At 41.0% G+C, this 21,425-nt stretch overlaps 1 protein-coding gene across 1 annotated transcript in view; it reads left to right on the top strand.

Annotated features, from left to right (window-relative positions):
• The first annotated feature begins 12,833 nt into the window (after positions 1–12,833).
• ACADM (acyl-CoA dehydrogenase medium chain) overlaps positions 12,834–21,425 on the top strand; it is a 34,955-nt gene continuing 26,363 nt past the window's right edge. The window contains exons 1-4 of the mRNA XM_065910885.1: positions 12,834–12,955; positions 16,133–16,220; positions 20,183–20,280; positions 20,377–20,446. Coding sequence (XP_065766957.1) covers positions 12,926–12,955; positions 16,133–16,220; positions 20,183–20,280; positions 20,377–20,446 — 286 coding nt within the window. The 5' untranslated portion in view covers positions 12,834–12,925. The remainder of the gene's footprint in view (positions 12,956–16,132; positions 16,221–20,182; positions 20,281–20,376; positions 20,447–21,425) is intronic.

Raw genomic sequence — 21,425 nt, 5'->3', positions numbered from 1 at the left:
TGGCAAAAGAGTCAGACATGACTTAGCAACTAAACAGCAATAACAATAACTCCCTCTCAACACCTGGAAGAGGAGGACGACCAAATCTCTAGAAATTTTTATCAATGGAGAAGGCAAGGATGTAACCCCTCATCACAATCATCCACGTTTACTGTGCTTTTCCTGGTAATCTCCCATAACTAACTCTCCTTTCACTCAGCATCCTCTTTTGTCTTGAACTGAGAGTACTGTTTAAGGTGAGGATGAGGTAGAAATTATTAGGCAGTCGTGTAGAACTCTGAGACCTCAGTCTTGTTTTCAGTAAACATCCCACTCCATTGTCCTTAATTCCTGGAATGTGTCCTTGGTCTGATGGATTATTGGCACTGATTCAATAATCCAGGGAAGGATCCAAGGATCCAGGGAAGGGCAGTAATTAAATTCTGTTCCATATACTTGAGGGAAAAACAAGTGGTGACCATTCATCTTAAGCCCATACATCTGGTCCATGGTAAAAGGGCCAGAGGACATGAAAAAGGGGGGAGACTTAATCCAAGGATCAAGTTCAGTTCAGTCCTTCAGTCATGTCCAACTCTTTGCCACGCCAAGGATTGCAGTGCACCAGGCTTCCCTGTCCATCACTAACTCCTGAAACTTGCTCAAACTCATATCCATTGAGTCAGTATGCCATACAACCATCTCATCCTCTGTTGTTCCCTTCTCCTCTTGCCTTTAATCTTTCCTAGCATCAGGGTCTTTGCATGTCCAATGAGTCAGTTCTTTGAATCAGGCAGACAAAGTATTGGGGTTTCAACTTCAGCATCAGTCCTTCCAATGAATATTCAGGATTGATTTCCTTTAGGATTGACTAGGTGGATCTCCTTGCAGTTCAAGGGACTCTCAAGAGTCTTCAACACCACAGTTCAAAAGCATCAATTCTTTGGCACTCAACTTTCTTTATAGTCCAACTGTCACATCCACATAACTACTGGAAAAACCATAGCTTTGACTAGATGGACCTTATTGGTAATGTCTCTGCTTTTAATATGCTGTCTAGGTTTGTCATAACTTTTCTTCCAAGGAACAAGCATCTTTTAATTTCATGGCTGCAATCACCGTCTGCATTTTGGAGCCCACAAAAATAAAGTCTCTCACTGTTTCCATTGTTTCCCCATCTATTTGCCATGAAATGATGGGATTGGATGCCATGATCTTAGTTTTCTGAAAGTTGAGCTTTAAGCCAACATTTCACTCTCCTCTTTCACTCTCATTAAGAGGCTCTTTAGTTCTTCTTCACTTTCTGCCATAAGGGTGGTGTCATCTGCATATCTGAGGTTAGTGATATTCCTCCCAGCAATCTTGATTCCAGCTTGTGCTTCATCCAACCCTGCATTTCACAAGATATACTCTGCATATAAGTTAAATAAGCAGGGTGACAATACATAGTCTTGACGTACTCCTTTCCCTATTTGGAACCAGTGTTGTTCCATGTCCAGTTCTAACTGTTGTATTTTGATCTGCATACAGATTTCTCAGGAGGCAGGTCAGGTGGTCTGGTATCCCCATCTCTTTCAGAATTTCCCCGTTTGCTGTGATTCACACAGCCATAGGCTTTGGCGTAGTCAATAAAGCTGAAGTAGATGTTTTTCTGGAATTCCTTTGCTTTTTTGATGATCCAACGGATTTTAGCAATTTGATCTCTGATTCCTCTGCCTTTTCTAAAATCCAGCTTGAACATCTGGAAGTTCACAGTTCACGTACTGTTGAAGCCTGGCTTGGAGAATTTTGAGCATTACTTTGCTAGAGTGTGAAATGAGTGCAATTGTGCGGTAGTATGAGCATTCTTTGGCATTGCCTTTCTTGGGAATGGAATGAAAACTGACCTTTTCCAGTCCTGGGGACACTGGTGAGTTTTCCAAATTTTCTGACATATTGAGCTCAGCACTTTCACAGCCTGATTTTTTAGGATTTGAAATAGCTCAACTGGAATTCCATCACCTCCACTAGCTTTGTTTGTAGTGATGCTTCCTAAGGGCCACTTGACTTGGCATTCCAGGATGTCTGGCTCAAGGTGAGTGATAGCACCACTGTGGTTGTCTGAGTCATGAAGATATTTTTTGTATAGCTCTACTATGTATTCTTGTCACCTGTTAGGTAGCCAGAATAGGAAAAAGGAGTCCAGAATGGAGGTGGCTAAAAGACAAGGAAGGGAAAAGCCTGTGAAAATAGAACAAAGGAAGGCCCGAGGATCGGAGTGAGGACGTCAGGTAGAACAAATAGCACTCCTGGCTGGCCCAATTTACATAGGGCAGGCCCAGGGGGAGGAAAAAACATATAAAAAGAGGAGCCAGTATACTGTATTGGTCTTTATCTTTCTGGCTTACTTCACTCTGTAAAATGGGCTCCAGTTTCATCCATCTCATTAGAACTGATTCAAATGAATTCTTTCTAATGGCTGAGTAATATTCCATAGTGTATATGTACCACAGCTTCCTTATCCATTCATCTGCTGATGGGCTTCGAGGTTGCTTCCATGTCCTGGCTATTATAAACAGTGCTGCGATGAACATTGGGGTGGATGTGTCTCTTTCAGATCTGGTTTCCTCGGTGTGTATGCCCAGAAGTGGGATTGCTAAGTCATATGGCAGTTCTATTTCCATAACGCATATATATGGAATTTAAAAAGATGGTAACGATAACCCTATATGCAAAACAGAAAAAGAGGCACAGATGTACAGAACAGACTTTTAGACTCTGTGGGAGAAAGGGAGGATGGGATGTTCTGAGAGAATAGCATTGAAACAAGTATATTATCAAGGGTGAAACAGATCACCAGCCCAGGTTGGATGCATGAGACAAGTGCTCAGGGCTGGTGCACTGGGAAGACCCAGAGGGATGGGATGGAGAGGGAGGCGGGAGGGGGGATCGGGATGGGGAACACATGTAAATCCATGGCTGATTCATGTCAATGTATGGCAAAAACCACTACAATATTGTAAAGTAATTAGCCTCCAACTAATAAAAATAAATGGAAAAAAAAAAATCTTAAAGTGAGAAAAAAAAGAGGAGCGAAAGGGCCGGGACTCTCTTGCATGCGTGCACACACTCTCTTGCTCTCTCTCTTGCACTCTCTCTCCTCTCTTTGCGTCTTTTGGATTGGCATGCCCTCACACCTCAAGGATGTATTTTCCTTTATTTTCTAAATAAAACTGAGCTGTAACACAGAGCTGCAACAAATGATCTCGCTGAGAGCTGTAACACTAATCTGTCTGAGAGCTGTGACATACTAAAGGCTTTAAACATCTGTCACTTCAAATTTTTGTTGTGACAAGACAGAACCAAGGAAATTACCCACACCCCTGACATGAATGGTACCATGACTCAGATTAAACCTGGCTGAAACAACTTTGGCATGGCCCCTGCAAGGAGGAGGCCAAGCACAGCAGGAGCCCAACCCTGGGAAATCGCCCGTGGTAGAAAAAGAAGGTGAAGAAAACCCAGCAGAGGGAAGTGACAAGAAGCCCTGCGTGCTAGAAAAAGGGACAGCAAAAAACGAACTCAGCAGAAAGCTCACACGGCTCAGTCTCAGATTCGAGAAGACCTCCAGTTAAGGTAGGAGGTCCTTGCTCCTATGGCTGGAGGGACATATGCCTAACAAAATCTTAATTCCTTTACAATCTCTAGTTTCTTGTTTCCTAGAAACCCCCGCAAACAGGCGGCCAGCAGTGGGCACAACAGAGGGACTCTGGAGAGGCTACTCATCAGTATGTTCCAAAGGCTCCACTCTCTGCTGGGCCCCAGTAGCTGTTACCCAAGCCAGTGGGGGTTCTTCTGTCTTTAATCTTCTTTGTGCCAAGGATCAGGCCAATGAAAACTGTGAGCACAGTTCAGTTCAGTTCAGTTGCTCAGTCGTGTGCGGCTCTTTGCGATCCCATGAATCGCAGCATGCCAGGCCTCCCTGTCCATCACCAACTCCCGGAGTTTACTCAAATTCATGTCCATCGAGTCAGTGACGCCATACAGCCATCTCATCCTCTATCGTCCCCTTCTCCTCCTGCCCCCAACCCCTCCTAGCATCAGGGTCTTTTCCAATGAGTCAACTCTTCACATGAGGTGGCCAAAGTACTGGAGTTTCAGCCTCAGCATCAGTCCTTCCAATGAACACCCAGGACTGATCTTTAGGATGGACTGTTTGGATCTCCTTGCAGTCCAAGGGACTCTCAAGAGTCTTCTCCAACACCACAGTTCAAAAGCATCAATTTTTCAGTGCTCAGCTTTCTTCACAGTCCAACTCTCACATCCATACATGACCACTGGAAAAACAATAGCCTTGGCTAGACGGACCTTTGTTGGCAAAGTAATATCTCTGCTTTTTAATATGCTGTCTAGGTTGGTCATGACTTTCCTTCTAAGGAGTAAGTGTCTTTTAATTTCATGGCTGCAATCACTATCTGCAGTGATTTTGGAACCCCAAAAATAAAGTCTGTCACTGCTTCCACTTTGAGCACAGGTTAGGTATTTAGCAGATTTTCCGGCAGGCTATGAAGGGGATCCCTTGGCACGTTTTTCCCACAGCCTTTTCCTCCCTGTCCTTCAGCTCCTCTCTCCCGGCACTTGAGCCCAACCAAAACCCATGATGCCTGACTTCAAGACCTAGTGAAGCTCAGGCTCTGATGTCTCATTGCAAAAATTCAGTGAGAGACACAGCAATAGGTAAGAGGTGAATTTGTTAGGATTCAGAGAGAAGCACACTGCAGGGTGTGGGCCGTTGCCAAGGGCAAGGGCTTCAGCCAAGGAATGGGTCTGGCTAGGTTTTGGGAGCTGGGTGAATTCATGTGCTAATGAGTGGGAGGACCATCCCAACCATTGGGTAACCGCCCACTCCACCTTCTTTTGACAGCACCTTGGAGCTGTCCTGCCACCTCTGTGTGTGTCGTTTAGTTTACAGATTGGGGATTAAGGTTTACTTGAATTTGACTTGTCATCTTGGGCCCAGTTGATTTTAATCAGTTTATGTTATGCCCTTGCACTATGTCATTCTTTCAAAAGTTGTGCCCTGCCCCCTTCCCTCCTGTTTCATGCTCTTTTCCTGAGCCCCGTCCAGGCCCACAATGTTGCCTCTACAATCTTCTGGAGGGACAACCAGAAAATAGCTGGCCCTTGGCAGGGAAATACTGTATAATATCCAATCCCTCTAGATATTCAGGCGCTCATCTTCCATGTTTCCTACATGTGCAACATCAGCGCCTCTCAGTGAACCCACTAGGGTAGGAGATAGGCACACAATGCCTGCTAAAAGTCCATCTGTTGGCATCCCTTCAAAGGCAATTGGGCTTCCAGGGGTAATGTTTGCACTTTGGGAGTTAGCCTTGCAGGCCTTTTGGGCCCAAACCCTCACCACCCTTCTCCTAAAGTTACAAACATAGCCCCAGGTCAAATTGCCACTCCACTTTTATGGAACATCTGGTCTGTTGCCTCTTATCAATTTGTTCTTAAGCCAATTACTAACTCCTTCAACCAGGACCCTGCCCCCTTGTAGGCAACATTGCTCCACCCAGTCTATTACTAAAATACTTTAATACCCCTAACAGGGCCAAACAGCCCACTCCTTTGTCATTACTTCTGTTATTACCTAAAGTGGGTCTATGACAATGAAATGTTTACCACTGGAGACACCCTAACCTGCTCTTATGGAGGACTAGGGGAAGAAATCAGTGACTTACATTCCCTTAAATCAGTATAAGGATAAGCCTTATGATCTTTTCACCAGGTTCCCAGTCTCAGGAACCTGGCTTAGGAACAGGCTTAGATTGCTCCCACTCCAGTATTCTTGCCTGGAAAATCCCTTGGACAGAGGAACCTGGTAGCGACTTCACTTTCACTTTCACTAGATTGCTTTACATCATGGTATCTATTCCCATTTGCAGTGAACAAACTGGCAATGAGTTAAAATTACAACCCCTTAACCCTACCCAGCACTGGTCATTCTGGAGACCTTGGGGATGCCCAACTCCAGTCCAGGGGGTCCCATGAGGTCAACCTGCCTTGATCTGCCTAGGAATCTGTTCCCAGAGAGGTTGTCACACCTCAACCTGCTCAGGGATCCGCCAATCCAGGGGGGTCCCAGGAGGTCAACCTGCCTTGACCTGCCTAGATATCTGGTCCTCAAAAGGTTGTCATACCTCAACCTGCTTGGGGATCTGCCAGTCCAGGGGTCCCAGGAGGTCAACATGCCTCGACTTGCCCAGGGACCCAATTCTCAGGAGGTGAACCTGCCTCAACCTGCTGGGGGATTCGATCTCTAGGAGGCTATTATGCCTCAGTTTGCCTGGGGATCTGCACCCTGACCTGGGGATGCCTGGCTCTCAGGTTGCAACAGTACTGTGTAGGATAAGCTTCAGAAAGATTCACCCTAAGGAAGCCCACCCATGGAAATAGAAGGAAACCTAGTACTTGTGGAACTGGGCCCAGTCTCAGCAGTAACTCAGGAGCCCAACGAGAACCCCATTGACTTTTTGGAAAGGCTAAAAGAGGTCCTCCAAAAGTTTACCAATCTGGACTTAGACTCTTACAAGGAAGAGGTAATTTGAAAGGACAAATGCCTGTCCCAATGTGCATCAGACATCAGGATAAAGTTACAACAGCTACAGCAGCAGGACCCTGCTGCCTCTTTAGATCAGATGGTCCAGGCAGCCACCAATACCTTTTATAACAGAAAACAGGTGAGGAAGGCCAAGGCCAAGGAGAGGGAAAAAAGGAGAGACAAGGCATGCCCAGATGGTGGCTGCCCTCCAGGGAAGCCCTATGGCAAAACTCGAGTCCTTGAAGGACAACTTCAGTTCAGTTCAGTCACTCAGTTGTGTCTGATTCTTTGCAACCCCATGGCCTGGAGCACACCAGGCCTTCTTGTCCATCATCAACTCCCAGAGTTTACCCAAACTCAAGTCCATTGAGTTGGTGATGTCATCCAGTCATCTCATGCTCTATTGTCCCCTTCTCCTCCTACCTTCAATCTTTCCCAGCATCAGGGTGTTATCAACTGAGTCAGCTCTTCACATCAGGTGGCCAAAGTACTGGAGTTTCAGCTTCAACATCAGTCCTTCCAATGAACATTCAGAACTTATTTCCAATCAGATGGATGGTTGGCTCTGCTTGCAGTCCAAGGGACTCTCAAGCATCTTCCCCAACACCACAGTTCAAAAGCATAAATTCTTCAGCAATCAGCTTTCTTCATAGTCCAACTCTCACATCCATACATTACTACTGGAAAAACCATAGCCTTGACTAGATGGACCTTTGTTGGCAAAGTAATGTCTCTGCTTTTTAACATGCTGTCTAGGTTGGTCATAACTTTTCTTCCAAGGAGTAAGTGTCTTTTTATTTCATGGCTGCAGTCACCATATGCAGTGATTTTGGAGCCCAAGAAAATAAAATCTGCCACTGTTTCCACTGTTTCTCCATTTATTTGCCATGAAGTGATGGGTCCAGATGCCATTATCTTACTTTTCTGAATGTTGAGCTTTAAGCCAACTTTTTCACTCTCCTTCTTCACTTTCATCAAGAGGCTTTTTAGTTCCTCTTCACTTTCTGCCATAAGGGTGGTGTCATCTGCATATCTGAGGTAATTGATATTTCTCCTGGCAATCTTGATTCCAGCTTGTGCTACATCCAGCCCAGCATTTCTCATGATGTACTCTGCATATAAGTTAAATAAGGAGGGTGAAAATATACAGCCTTGACATACTCCTTTTCCTATTTGGAACCAGTCTGCTGTTCCATGTCAAGTTCTAACTGTTGCTTCCTAACCTGCATACAGGTTTCTCAAGAGGCAGGTCAGGGGGTCTAGTATTCCCATCTCTTTCAGAATTCTCCACAGTTTATTGTGATCCACACAGTCAAAGGTTTTGGCATAGTCAATAAAGCAGAAATAGATGCTTTATTGGAACTCTCTTACTTTCTCGATGATCCAGTGGATATTGGCATCTTGGTCTCTGGTTCCTCTGCCTTTTCTAAAACCAGCTTGAACATCTGGAAGTTCACAGTCCACATATTGCTGAAGCCTGGCTTGGAGAATTTTGAGCATTACTTTACTAGTGTTTGAGATGAGTGCAACTGTGCAGTAGTTTGAACATTCTTTGGCATTGCCTTTCTTTGGGATTGGAATGAAAACTGACCTTTTCCAGTCCTGTGGCTACTGCTGAGTTTTCCAAATTTGTTGGCATATTGAGTGCAGCACTTTCACAGCATCATCTTTCCAGATTTGAAATAGCTCAACTGGAATTCCATCACCTCTACTAGCTTTGTTTGTAGTGATGCTTCCTAAGGCCCACTTGACGTCACATTCCAGGATGTCTGGCTTTAGGTGAGTGATCACACCATCGTGATTAACTGGGTTGTTAAGATCTTTTTTGTACAGTTCTTCTGTGTATTCTTGCCACCTCTTCTTAATAAATTCTTCTGTCAGGTCCATACCATTTCTGTCCTTTATTGAGCCCATCTTTGCATGAAATGTCCCCTTGGTATCTCTTACTTTCTTGAAGACATCTCTAGTCTTTCCCACTCTATTGTTTTCCTCTATTTCTTTGCACTGATCGTTGAGGAAGGTTTTCTTATCTCTCCTGCTGTTCTTTGGAATTCTGCATTCAAATGGGTATATCTTTCCTTTTCTCCTTTGCTTTCTGCTTCTCTACTTTTCACAGCTATTTGTAAGGCCTACTCAGACATACATTTTGTTTTTTGCATTTATTTTTCATGGGGATGGTCTTAATCCCTGTCTCCTGTCCAATGTCATGAATCTCTGTCCATAATTCATCAGGCACTCTGTCTATCAAATATAGTCCCCTAAATCTATTTCTCACCTCCATTGTATAAATCATAAGGGATTTAATTTAGATCATATCTGAATGGTTTAGTGGTTTTCCCCACTTTCTTCAATTTAAGTCTGAATTTGCCAATAAGGAGTTCATGATCTGAGCCACAGTCCATTCCTGGTCTTGTTTTTGCTAACTGTTTAGAGTTTCTACATGTTTGGCTGCAAAGAATATAATCAATCTGATTTTGGTGTTGGCCGTCAGGTGATGTCCATGGGCAGAGTCTTCTCTTGTGTTGTTGGAAGAGGGTGTTTGCTCTGACCAGTGCGTTCTCTTGGCAAAACTCTATTAGCCTTTGCGTTGCTTCATTCTGTACTCCAAGGCCAAATTTGCCTGTTACTCCAGATGTTTCTTGATTTTCTACTTTTGCATTCCAGTCCCTATAATAAAAAGGACATCTTTTTTGGATGTTAGTTCTAAAAGGTCTTGTAGGTCTTCATAGAACTGTTCAATTTCAGCTTCTTCGGCGTTACTGGTCGGGGCATAGGCTTGGATTACTGTGATATTGAATGGTTTGCATTAGAAATGAACAGAGATCATTCTGTTGTTTTTGAGATTGCATTCAAGCACTGCATTTCAGACTCTTTTGTTGACTCTGATGGCTACTCCATTTCTTCTAAGGCATTCCTGCCCACAATAGTAGATATAATGGTCATCTGAGTTAAATTCACCCATTCCAGTCCATTTTAATTCGCTTATTCCTAGAATGTCAACAGTCACTCTTGCCATCTCCTATTTGACCACTTCCAGTTTGCCTTGATTCATGCACATAACATTCCAGGTTCCTATGCAATATTGCTCTTTACAGCATTGAACCTTGCTTTATCACCAGTCACATCCATAACTGGGTGTTGTTTTTGCTTTGGCTCCATCCCTTCATTTTTTCTGAAGTTATTTCTTCATTGATTTCCAACCTGGGGAGTTCATCTTTCAGCGTCCTATCTTTTTCCCTTTTCATACTGTTCATAAGGTTCTCAAGGCAAGAATACCGAAGTGGTTTGCCATTCCCTTCTCCAGTGGACCACATTCTGTCAGACCTCTCGACCATGACCCGTCCATCCTTGGTGGCCCCACACAGCATGGCCTAGTTTCACTGAGTTAGACAAGGCTATGGCCCATGTGATCAGATTGGCTAGTTGTCTGTGATTGTGGTTTCAGTCTGTCCGCCCTCAAATGCCCTCTCTCAGCACTGTCTTACTTGGGTTTCTCTTACCTTGGATGTGGGTTATCTCTTCACGGCTGCTTCAGCAAAGCACAGCCACTGCTCCTTACCTTGGACGTTATCATATGACCCAACAATTCCACTGCTGGGTATATACACATACATCCATAAATGTACACATATGAAGCAGCATTATTCCTAATAGCCAAAAACTGGAAATCACACAAATGTTCATCAACTGATGAATGCATAAGTAAAATGTGGTATATACATCGATACAATAAAATATTATTCAGCCACAAAGAGGAATGAATGTATCAGTAGACACATTTAACATGGATAAACCTTGAAAACATGATGTTAAGTGAAAAGAAACCAGTCACAAAGACCACATATTTTATGATTCAGTTTATATGAAATGTACAGATTATGAATACCTAGGGAAACAGAAAGTAGGGAGAAGGGAGGGAGAAGGTGGGAATGTGGAATGACTGCTAACATGTATGGAGTTTTTTTTAGGGATGATGAAACGCTCCAACATTAGACAGTTGTGATGGTCATATAATCCTGTGAGTAGACTAAAAACCATTACATTGTATGGTTTTTAGTGCATTTTAAAAGTGTGAATTTTAGAGTATGTGAATTATATCTCAGTGAAGTTATAAAGAACAAAAAGAGAGGGGGGGTGGAAGAGAGGAAGGTACTGTAGATGAGAGCAGAGGAAAGAAAATGAAAAAAATTGAGAAAAGCAAGAGCTGGTATTGGGAATTTTCTCCACAATAAGGAATAAGGTATAAAGGAAGAGATAGAGACATTTGGATGTGGTTTCAGAATGGGAGATAATAAATCAATAGAAGAGAAAGGGATTTAACAGATCATAACCACAGATTATAAATTGAATGTCTACAATTTTCTTGGAGAGATGTAAGTAAAAGATTACAATTCCTCTTATTTAATACTTTCATTTTTATACTATGTGTACATAACTCTGCAGAAAGTGGGCCATGTGGGGTCTAACCCTTTATTAACATTATAAAAGAGGTTTGTACAACGCTGGTATATTTAAAATGTGTAACAAACACAGACCTATTATATAGCACATAGACCTTTGCTCAGTGTTATATGGCAGCCTGGATGGGAGTGGGGTTTGGGGTAGAATGGATACATGTGTATGTATGGCTGGATCCCTTTGCTGTTCACTTGAAACTATCAGAACATTGTTAATCCATTATACCCCAATACAAAACTAAAAGTTAAAAAAAAAAAAAAAAAAAGATTTGTACAAAGAGCACACAGGAGAAATTATTTGATTTGACAGATAGCTCTGGGAATTTCACCAAAGGTGACATTTGAGCTGCCTTTCCTTAGGACAAAAAAAATCAGATGGCGATCCCAGAGGCATGGTATTATGTACAGATAGATTAGTTCGTGCAAAAAGCATATTAGACACCTAGGAGAGATAGGAGGTGGAGCAATCAGATGGGCTAGGAAGTTAAAGTTCCTTCCTGTTACACAGTTTTTAACTCTATCCTACAAATAACAAGACAGGGAAGATGATAAAATTAGCAACGTTCAGATCTTCATTTTAGAAAGATAAACAAAGCCTTTACGATGCTGAAATAATTCTCTTTATACCCAGTTTGTTGAAACATGTTTTTTAAAAAACGTGTTTATTTATTTAGGCTGTATTGGGTCTTTAAAATTTAGGGGTGAGCGATGAGGACCTAAATTATAATGAAAGTTGAAAGTGTTAGTCCTTAAGCCATGTCCTACTTCTTGAGACTCCATTGATGTAGCCCTGTCAGGCTCCTCTGTCCACAAAATTCTCCAGCCAAGAATACCAGAGTGGGTAGCCATTCCCTTTTCCAGGGGATCTTTCCAATCCAGGGATCCAACCCTAGGGCTCTTCCACTGCAGGCAGACTCTTTACCATCTAAGCCATCAGGGAAGCCCCCTAAATTATGATGGGACCAGCAAAAATTAAAAGTATTAGGAATCCTGTGAAACATTCATATCCTCGACTTGCACTGGGCTTTTACTAGCTTTCACAAACACACAGGTTTAAAAATTGCCGGGCATTGTAACACCACGGTTACAGAGATCATATCTAAATAGAATTAAACAGGCATTCACTTTCACTGGCTGAGCCAGATTTAAGACAGGTTCATCCTGTACCCTTATTTCCACACTTGTGCACAGTAATAAATATCCTTGGGTATATTCAGAAATGTTGTAATCCCTCAAGTGATTACATTCCTCTTTGATTTAAACCACAAAACATCCTTCTGCTCTGGGTCCAGTGTTTCAAAGAAAAGTACCCTTTGACCCCTCGAAGCAGAAACGATTTGAGTCTGAAAGGTGTCTCTGAATAAAAGTCAAGGTCGAAAACCAGCAGACGCCTTTCTGCCAAGCTCCTCGCCAAGCCCTCTCACCCAGATTCTCGGCCTGCTATGTGACTCTTTAATCTCCGGGCTGGGCGCCTGGAGTCCACCCAGTCCCCGCCTCCGCCACCGTTCGCCCTCCGGGTTCTATCTCCGCACGGCTGTCAGCCTCAGTCTTCCCCCAACGGGGCGCGTCGACTGAACTCAAAGGACGGACGGGAAGATACGCTTTTTCAGAGAAACTCATTGGGTCCCGTCAGGCACCTAGAGGACATTAGACCTGCTTCCAAGATGGCGGGGGCCGCAAAGAGGGGGCCATCGCCGACTGAGCATGCGTTCAACCAAGCCGCGCAGGCTGCCCCCTCCTTCGTCTTTCTTTTTCCTTCTAGTCCCTTCCAACTGAGGCCCCGCCCACAACTTTTACGGGTGGGCGGGGACATAATGTGGGCGGGGGCAGATGAGTCCTTAGCCAGGAGCGTCCGAGGAGTTGGCACCACAGGGTTAGAGACTGCATAACCGGACCTGCAGTCACCATGATCGCGCTGTTTAGGCGAAGCCGCGGGGTGAGAGGAGAGCAGGGCTCGGCGGGGGTGGGAAGTGGAGGTTGTGGTGTTCGGGTGGGGGCCGGGCGGGGTGGGAAGTTGGGATAAGGCAGGAGCCCAATCATCAGGCGCCTTGGCCCTCCTTACTTCCGGACCCTCGCCTGGCTTTCGCGCCCACCGGTTCCCAGCTCTGTGGGACAGAATGCTTTCTGGGTTTCCAGTTTCCTGTATCTCCTTGGCAATTGCCCCGTATGTAGACGGCGTCCCCTTTTCAGAATCTCTCTTTTCTTTCTCTGACCCGAGAACCTTCCAAAGATTTCCCGGAGGAATCCTGTCATATCCCGAAGTAAATCCGTCTTTTAATTGGCCAGGGCCTAAAAATTACAACCGTGTTTTTGCTGAACTAGTTTATTATCTCCTGGAGGACACTCTCTCTTGGCTTTCAGTCCCTACACTAAGAAGAAAGTCTTCTGTGATGTATATACTACAAAGTGCAGAATTCAGATAGTCTTTACCTTGGGTGCCTGCCAAGTAACGAGGAAAAGGAAAATGGAGCAGCTGCTCCTTAGGATACTTAATATATTTTAATAAGCTGGTTTAACAGTATGTAGGGAGGCGCTTCCAGGTTGTGTACGTAAATAAAGGAGAAAAGAAAATCCCAGAGCAGAATTTTCTTTGAGGCCCGTCTGTTTATTCTAGTGTCTCACGGATTTTAAATTGTCTCATCTACTGGATACAGTTCGCTATCTTAAATATTATTGCCATTTATATGTTATTTATAATTGAGAAAGTTATGTCTTGTACCAAAATAGTTTCGGGTTCAGAGTAATTCTAATGGATTATTGCCGAGTATTTGTCATTGCTATACAAATTAAAGGGTGCTAAAGGCAGAAATTGAGGGATTTAAAAAATTATTTTAAACTCTGATATCAGGAAAAAAGACCTGGATTTCTCAATCTCGGGCAGGGGCGGGAGGTGACGCGTTGTTGCAGGGACGAAATAGATACAGAAAAACCTGATCCAGAAAATTTACACCACTTTGACACTCCCATAAAACTCAGACTCTTAATTCCTAAGAAATATGCAAAAGTTTTCAATTATAGCTGTGCTGTTATTGCAAAGTTAATGCTTGATTAAAATTGCTACCTTTGGAGGTTTTGAATTCCATTTTTCTGGCAGAGAACCCAGAGTTAATAACATTTATAAACGGTTTTGCTTTCAAGACATTATTTTGACCATCTCGACAGTTACCCAATAAGGTTAACCTCATTTTCCAGGTTTGGAAAGAAGTTAATAAACAAGTTTGTGGACATTGCGCCCTGGCTGTAACTACCTTTATACTTTGTTTTATGTAACATATTTTCCTGTAGGGTCATATGTAAACTTTTTGTAAATTATTTTAAATACACTGATAATTCCCTATTTAAAATCTCAGCAAACCATTTGCCTATATTTTGAGGTCTGATTTTGTGCCATGCTGTCTAAACACACATTTAGAAGAGGTTTTTAGTTTGATTTTCGTGCAATTTTTTTTTTCTTTATGGAATCTAATAGCCAATTAGGATACTTGAATTGAAAGAGCAGTATAGCAAGGTCATTGATGGCACGAATTCTTGATCCTAAATGTTAAGGTAATAATCCTGGTTCCTAATAGAAGAGTGACCTTGGCCAATTTTACTTGACCTTTCTGAGCCCCAGTTTCTTCATATACAAAATAGGAATAAAAATAATTCCTTAGTCTTAGGATTGACTCAAAGAGTCCAGTGCATTAATACATGGAATGTGATTGAACAAGAATAGGTTTGGTGGACAATGAGTACCTGAGAAACCATGTTTTAACTCCAAAATAAAATTAATGAAAATTACAAAGAAAATGTGAATTTTTACATTCTGTAATTTAAAAAAAAAATTGTAGTATAAAATATATTATTGAAAGGGTTATTTAAATTAATACATTTGATAGTCTGTATTGTCACTTTAAATGCAGGTAATTCTGTTTACAAGTTGAAGTTGTTATCTACAAAGTGGACAGTTTCTTTTCACAGATTTTGAAAATCATAAGCAAGTTCAGTCCTTCATCTTTTAGTAGATTGTTGAGTTTCTCTTTTCTTTCAGTGTCTAGCTTAGTAGAATCAGTTCTATCAAATTCTTTAAATTGTAAATTGTGTAATTTTGACTCTCCGTAAACATTTACTCAAGAGTTCCAGTGTGGTTTCCAGTTTGATAACTTTTAATAAATCCAAGTGGTTACTTTTTGTGTATATTGAACTGTTATGAGTATAAAAATAGATTGCAAAGGAACAATATCTGATTATATCCTTTCTTTCTATGAATATAAAAATAGGTTGCAAAGTAATATCTGATTATATTTTTATATATCTTTTTGAAGAAATAGGAGTAGATTTCAGAAATTAAGACAAATAGTGGAGTAATGGTTTAAAATAGGGCTAGCAAACTTTTTTGTAAAGAGAGTAAATATTTTTGGCTTTGTGGACCGTGTGGTTTCCCAGCTCTGCTGTGATAGCAGCAATAGACAATGTGGTCTCACTGTGTTCCAACAGAATTTTATTTACAAGACTGGTGGGTACCATAGTGTGCTGACTCTTGGCTCAGAACATTCTAAGGATACTTACAGACAACAGCAGAAAATATATGCTTTTAGGCTAATTTGTTTTGTTAAAGTGAAATGTCTTAGAAAATGGAGTTCTTCAAGGGGAAGATTCCCGGAGACATTCCTGGGAGGCTGCCAGGGACAGGGAACCAAAGTTGATGATTGAGGCAACTCTTGAATGTAGTGTGGTACTATATTACTTTTGCCCCCCATTGCAGTTCCCCGGTTACAGGGTGTTCTGGTGCTGGAAGGTGAGATTTCTGGAACAGTGGTTCTAAGTCTGCTACTACCTCTGACTCTTATTTGTCTTGGAAATATTCCATTTTAGTAGTGCAAAGCTACTGATTAGTTTTATTTGCATTGCATTTTTTAAAAAAAGAATTTCCTGTATGATAGGTGTTAAAACATCTGATAATTGACTTAATACAAAAATCAAATTATGGTTGAAGGCATTTAAGTAATGACTTAAACTGTGTTCCTGAATATGGTCAAACAAGTTGCTCTGTTCACTTGTAAATACTAACCAGTATTCTACTTGACTGATGTTTAAATTCCCAAATTTATTGTAATAAAATTACTCTTTACAGGTACTGAGAAGTCTTTCTCGTTTTGACTGGAGGTCACAACATACAAAAACTGCCCTACAACGTGAACCAGGATCAGGATTTAGTTTTGGTATATATTTTGTTTTGTGTGTTGACTTTAAACTTGTATTTGTTATATATATGAAACTTTAAAAAAAAGACTTTCTATCTCATTATTTATTTATTATTGGTTGCCACATGGCATATGGGATCTTAGTTCCCCAACCAGGGATTAAACCCGTATTCCTAGCAGTGGAAGCTGGAGTCTTTAACTATTGGATCAACAGAGAAGTCTATATATGCCACTTTTTATATGTAATTATCTGGAATATGTTAGTAAACAAACTTAGGAATGTCTGTCACCATCCTTAGATTGTTCACTGTTAGTCACACCCATCCTTTTTGATCTTGTTTTCTTCTTCAGCAGTAGTACCCTATACATACATCTGTATTAGCAGCGTGTGTATATATTCCTGCCATTTTAAAGTATATAGCCCCAAATAAATAACAGATCCACTGTTCCATGTGAATAGTCTTCAGCTTAGAAATGAATGCAACAAATACTTCTTAAACACCATTTGATACACATTGCTAGGTATCTACTAATAAGCCAGAGTCTAAGTGACCATCATATATGGAATAACAGTTTGGTGCTAAATATGGTTCTTAGTCTTGGGATTGGGGAACCCTGTGGTGCTGGGGGAAAACATAATAACATTTGCCTTCTCCTTTTCTTCCGAAAATGAAGATCCCAGGCATAGAATTTGAAATAATAACCCCTTTCTTCAGCATCTTTTGCCCCTTAGAGCACTTCTTGCTTTAGGAGTATTACTGTTTCTCTAGTTTAAAAACCCATTTTCTCAATTCACTTGGTCTCAGAAAAAAGTTAAAAGGCAGCTGAGATAATTAAGTCATACCCTGAAAGAAATAACAAACTCAAAACTCCCTAGGGTTAACATGTTTAGTTTTTATTTTTTAGGATTGTTAGCATCCATATAAAGTTTTTTTTTAACAGAATGAGGTGAAAATTTCAAAGCAATGTGAGGATAGCAGTTTGGGACACTGTATCTTCTTCTTTTCTTATTGAGATATTAACACCGGTTTGGTACCATTGCTATTTAGTTTCAATTTGTCACATACAGATTCATACCCAATAGTAAGAGACTCGTAGTAGAAATCTGTGGTGATTTGGTGAGTGACAGAGGATGAGATAAATACAAGTGTTTCAGAGGGAGATTGTGGAGATCAAGTAAAGGAATAGTGATAACACCTGTGACCAGTTGCACCTGTCTGTAACACAGGGTTTATTTGAAGATTAAATTATATGACATACGGAAAATCCTAACATATAGTGATGGGATCAAAGTATGTTCTCAAACAATACATAATAGATCCCAGCCTTCCCTACCCTTAGCCACTCACAATCTTGATATGTTGTTGTTGTGCAGTCTCTAAGTTGTATCTGACTCTCTTTGAGCCCATGGACTGCAGGATGCCAGGCTTCCCTGTCCTTCACTGTCTCCCAGAGTTTGTTCGAATTTCTGTCCATTGAGTTGGTAACGCTATCTAACCATTTCATCCTCTGCTGCCCTCTTGTTTTGCCTTCAATCTTTCTCAGCATCCAGGTCTTTTCCAGTGAGTCAGCTTTTTGCCTCAAGTGACCAAGGTATTGAATCTTCAGCATCAGTCTGTCCATGAGTATTCAGGACTGATTTCCTTTAGGATTGACTGGCTTGATCTCCCTGCTTTCCAAGGGACTCTTCAAGAGTTTTCTCCAGCACAATTCAAAGCACCAGTTCTTCAGCGCTCAGCCTTCTGTATGGTCCAACTCTCACATCCATACATGACCACTGGAAAAACCATAGCTTTGACTAGATGGACCTTTGTTGGGCAAAGTGATGTCTTTGCTTCTTAATATGCTGCCTAGGTTTGTCATGGCTTTCCTTCCAAGGAGCAAGCATCTTTTAATTTCATGGCTACAGTCAGCAGTGGGATCCAAGGGGGAAAAAAATCTGTTACTGCTTCTACTTTTTCCCCTTCTATTTGCCATTAAGTGATGGGACTGGATGCCATGATCTTCATTTTTTGAATGCTGAATTTTAAACCAGCTTTTTCACTTTCCTCTTTCACCCTCATCAAGAGGCTCTTTAGTTCGTCTTCACTTTCTACCATTAGAGTGGTATCATCTGCATATCTGAGGTTGTTGATATTTCTCCTGGCAATCTTGATTACAATTTAGGATTCATCCAGCCAGTATTTCAGTCCAGTGTTTCACATGATGTACTCTGCATATAAGTTATAAACACAGTGACAATATATAGCCTTGATGTACTCCTTTCTCAATTTGGAACCGGTTCATTGTTCCATATAAGGTTTTAACTATTGCTTCTTGACCTGCATACAGGTTTTTCAGGAGACAGGTAAGGTAGTCTGGTATTCCTGTCTCTAAGAATTTTCCACAGTGTGTTGTGATCCACACAGTCAAAGATGTTTGTGTAGTCAATGAAGCAGAAGTAGGTATTTTTTGGAATTCCCTTGCTTTCTCTATGATCCAATGAATATTGGCAATTTGATCTCTGGTTCCTTTGCTTTTTCTAAATCCAGCTTGAATATCTGGAAGTTCTTAGTTCATATACTCCTGAAGCCTAACATGAAGGATTTCGAGTATAACCTTACTAAGATGCAGAATGAATGCAATTGTACGGTAGTTTGAACATTGCCCTTCTTTGGGATTGGAATAAAAACTGACCTTTTCCAGTCCTGTGGCCACTGCTGAATTTTCCAAATTTTGTTGATATATTGAGTGCAGCACTTTAACAGCATCATTTTTTAGGATTTGAAATTGCTCAGCTGGAATTCCATCACCTCTACTAGCTTTGTTGGTGATAATGCTTCCTAAGGCCTGCTTGGCTTCACACTCCAGGATATATGACTCTAGGCGAGTGACCACACCATTGTGGTTATCTGGGTCATTAAGACCTTTTTTGTATAATTCTTCTGTGTATTCTTACTACCTCTTCTGCTTATGTTAGGTCTTTACCATTTTTGTCCTTTATCATACCCATCCTTGCCTGAAATGTTCCCTCGATACATCCAGTTTTCTTGAAGAGATCTCTAGTCTTTCCTATTATATTGTTTTTCTCTACTTTTCATTGTTCATTTAAGAAGGCTTTCTTATCTCTCCTTGATATTCTCTGGAACTCTGCATTTTATCTGTAAAATGAGAGATTTGATCTTAGGCTATTGAATACCAAATTTCTAATGTCTTTTATATTTTATTTCACACATCCCTATACAAATGATTGCTATAGTCCTAAACATTCTTATTTTTCATTCTTACCTTTTGGCCTTTTCTTTCATTCTTCTTGCCCAAAACATCCTATATCGCTCTTAAATTTTACCTATCCTTTAATGTTGGATGCAACTATAATAAAACTGCAAGTTAGTGTGGAATTGAAAAAAATACAGTAGTGACTGGCTTCTGTGCTTGGTCCAGCCACTCTATTTCTTTCATTAATTTGAGAAGCCTTCCCACCACTTTTGTCAGTTACTTTGGGCTCCTTTGTAAACTTGTTATCTGAGTTTAAAGGAGGAGTGAAATTGAAGTTATGGTATTCTTACATTTTGTACAAGTTTTATTGATGTATGGTCACTGAGTCATGTCTTAACCTCCCTAATTAGATTGATTCTTGAGGTCAGGATATGTGTTATATATTAGTTTCTTTTCAGTATTAGTAAACATGATTTTGCTTCGGTGCTAAGAATAAGTAAGAAAAATTGTTTTTACTTTAATACTGGGAAGAGAAAAACTTGTTTGTACCTATTACTCATTTGTAAAAGGGAGAAATCTTACCTACCTTTTTGGCATTAATATTGACATAAATTTAATTATGTGGTACAGTGAAATCTCGAGTAGTCTGAAAGCACATTGCATTGTAACTTTCTGGCTATCAGAGGTGAACGTCTCCATTATAATTATAAATATCTACACACTGACTTCATCTTCTCAACTCATTGTCCTATTTAAATATTTTAAAAATAACTTTCCCTTAGAATTCACTGAACAACAGAAAGAATTTCAAGCTACTGCTCGTAAATTTGCCAGGGAGGAAGTAATTCCAGTTGCTGCAGAATATGATAAAACCGGCGAGGTAAGTATATGCACTTTAAGGAGTGAAAGTCTTTGACAAATTTTACAAGATTTTAAATATAACCTTTTTTCTCTATTATTATTATATTTCTTTCAGTACCCTGTCCCATTAATTAAAAGAGCCTGGGAGCTTGGTTTAATGAATACACACATTCCAGAAAGTTGTGGTAAGGTTTCTTTACATTTTTAATCCTAGCATGCATATGAACAAGAAAACTCTAAAACTCTATTCAGTCATTCTTTCAAATATTTGTCAATGTTAAATGGTTTTGTACCTATGTGCCCCTGTATAGCGGAGAAGGCAATGGCAACCCACTCTAGTACCCTTGCCTGGAAAATCCCATGGATGGAGGTGCCTGGTAGGCTGCAGTCCATGGGGTTGCAAAGAGTCGGACATGACTGAGCGACTTTACTTTCACTTTTCACTTTCGTGCATTGGAGAAGGAAATGGCAACCCACTCCAGTGTTCTTGCCTGGAGAATTCCAGGGACGGCGGAGCCTGGTGGGCTGCCATCTATGGGATCGCACAGAGTCGGACACGACTGAAGTGACTTAGCAGCAGCAGCAGCCCCTGTATAGACTTTGATGTTTGCCAGCTTTTAGAAGCCTTGTACTCAACAATTAGAGGCATTCTTCCTCTTTTATAAGTGGTTCCAAAGCAGGGTTTCCCTGGTAGCCCAGATGGTAAAGAATCTGCCTGCAATGCTGGAGACTCAAGTTCAATCCCTGGGTCAGCAACATTCCTGGAGAAGGAAATGCAACCCGCTCCAATATTCTTGCCTGGAGAATTCCATGGACAGAGGAGACTGGCAGGCTACACATGTTAACTTAATCCTTGTTAACTTCTCTGTCTAGGTTGGTTGAGTTGTTGCTTTTAAATTCTACTTTCAGTTTTACATTTAACTGAGACTTCCTTTCACTCCTTTCCTCAAAGGGCCAAACTTTTAGCAAAGTTGAATCAAATTTTTATAAAATCAAGGTGAAGCAGGATGACGGGTCCACATTGCAAATAGTAAGAGAGGTTTTTGAAATTTTAAAACTGATTTAACTTTATATAACATAGTATACTTTGTCACTGTACTGGCCCAAAATCTTTTAGTTTCTTATGTTATAGATATTGTATTTGTAAATTTGCTTTTAAGATCA

The sequence above is a fragment of the Muntiacus reevesi genome, chromosome 1 (assembly GCF_963930625.1).
Source record: "Muntiacus reevesi chromosome 1, mMunRee1.1, whole genome shotgun sequence".
Classification (NCBI taxonomy): domain Eukaryota; kingdom Metazoa; phylum Chordata; class Mammalia; order Artiodactyla; family Cervidae; genus Muntiacus; species Muntiacus reevesi.
This window is presented reverse-complemented; position numbering and strand designations above follow the sequence as displayed.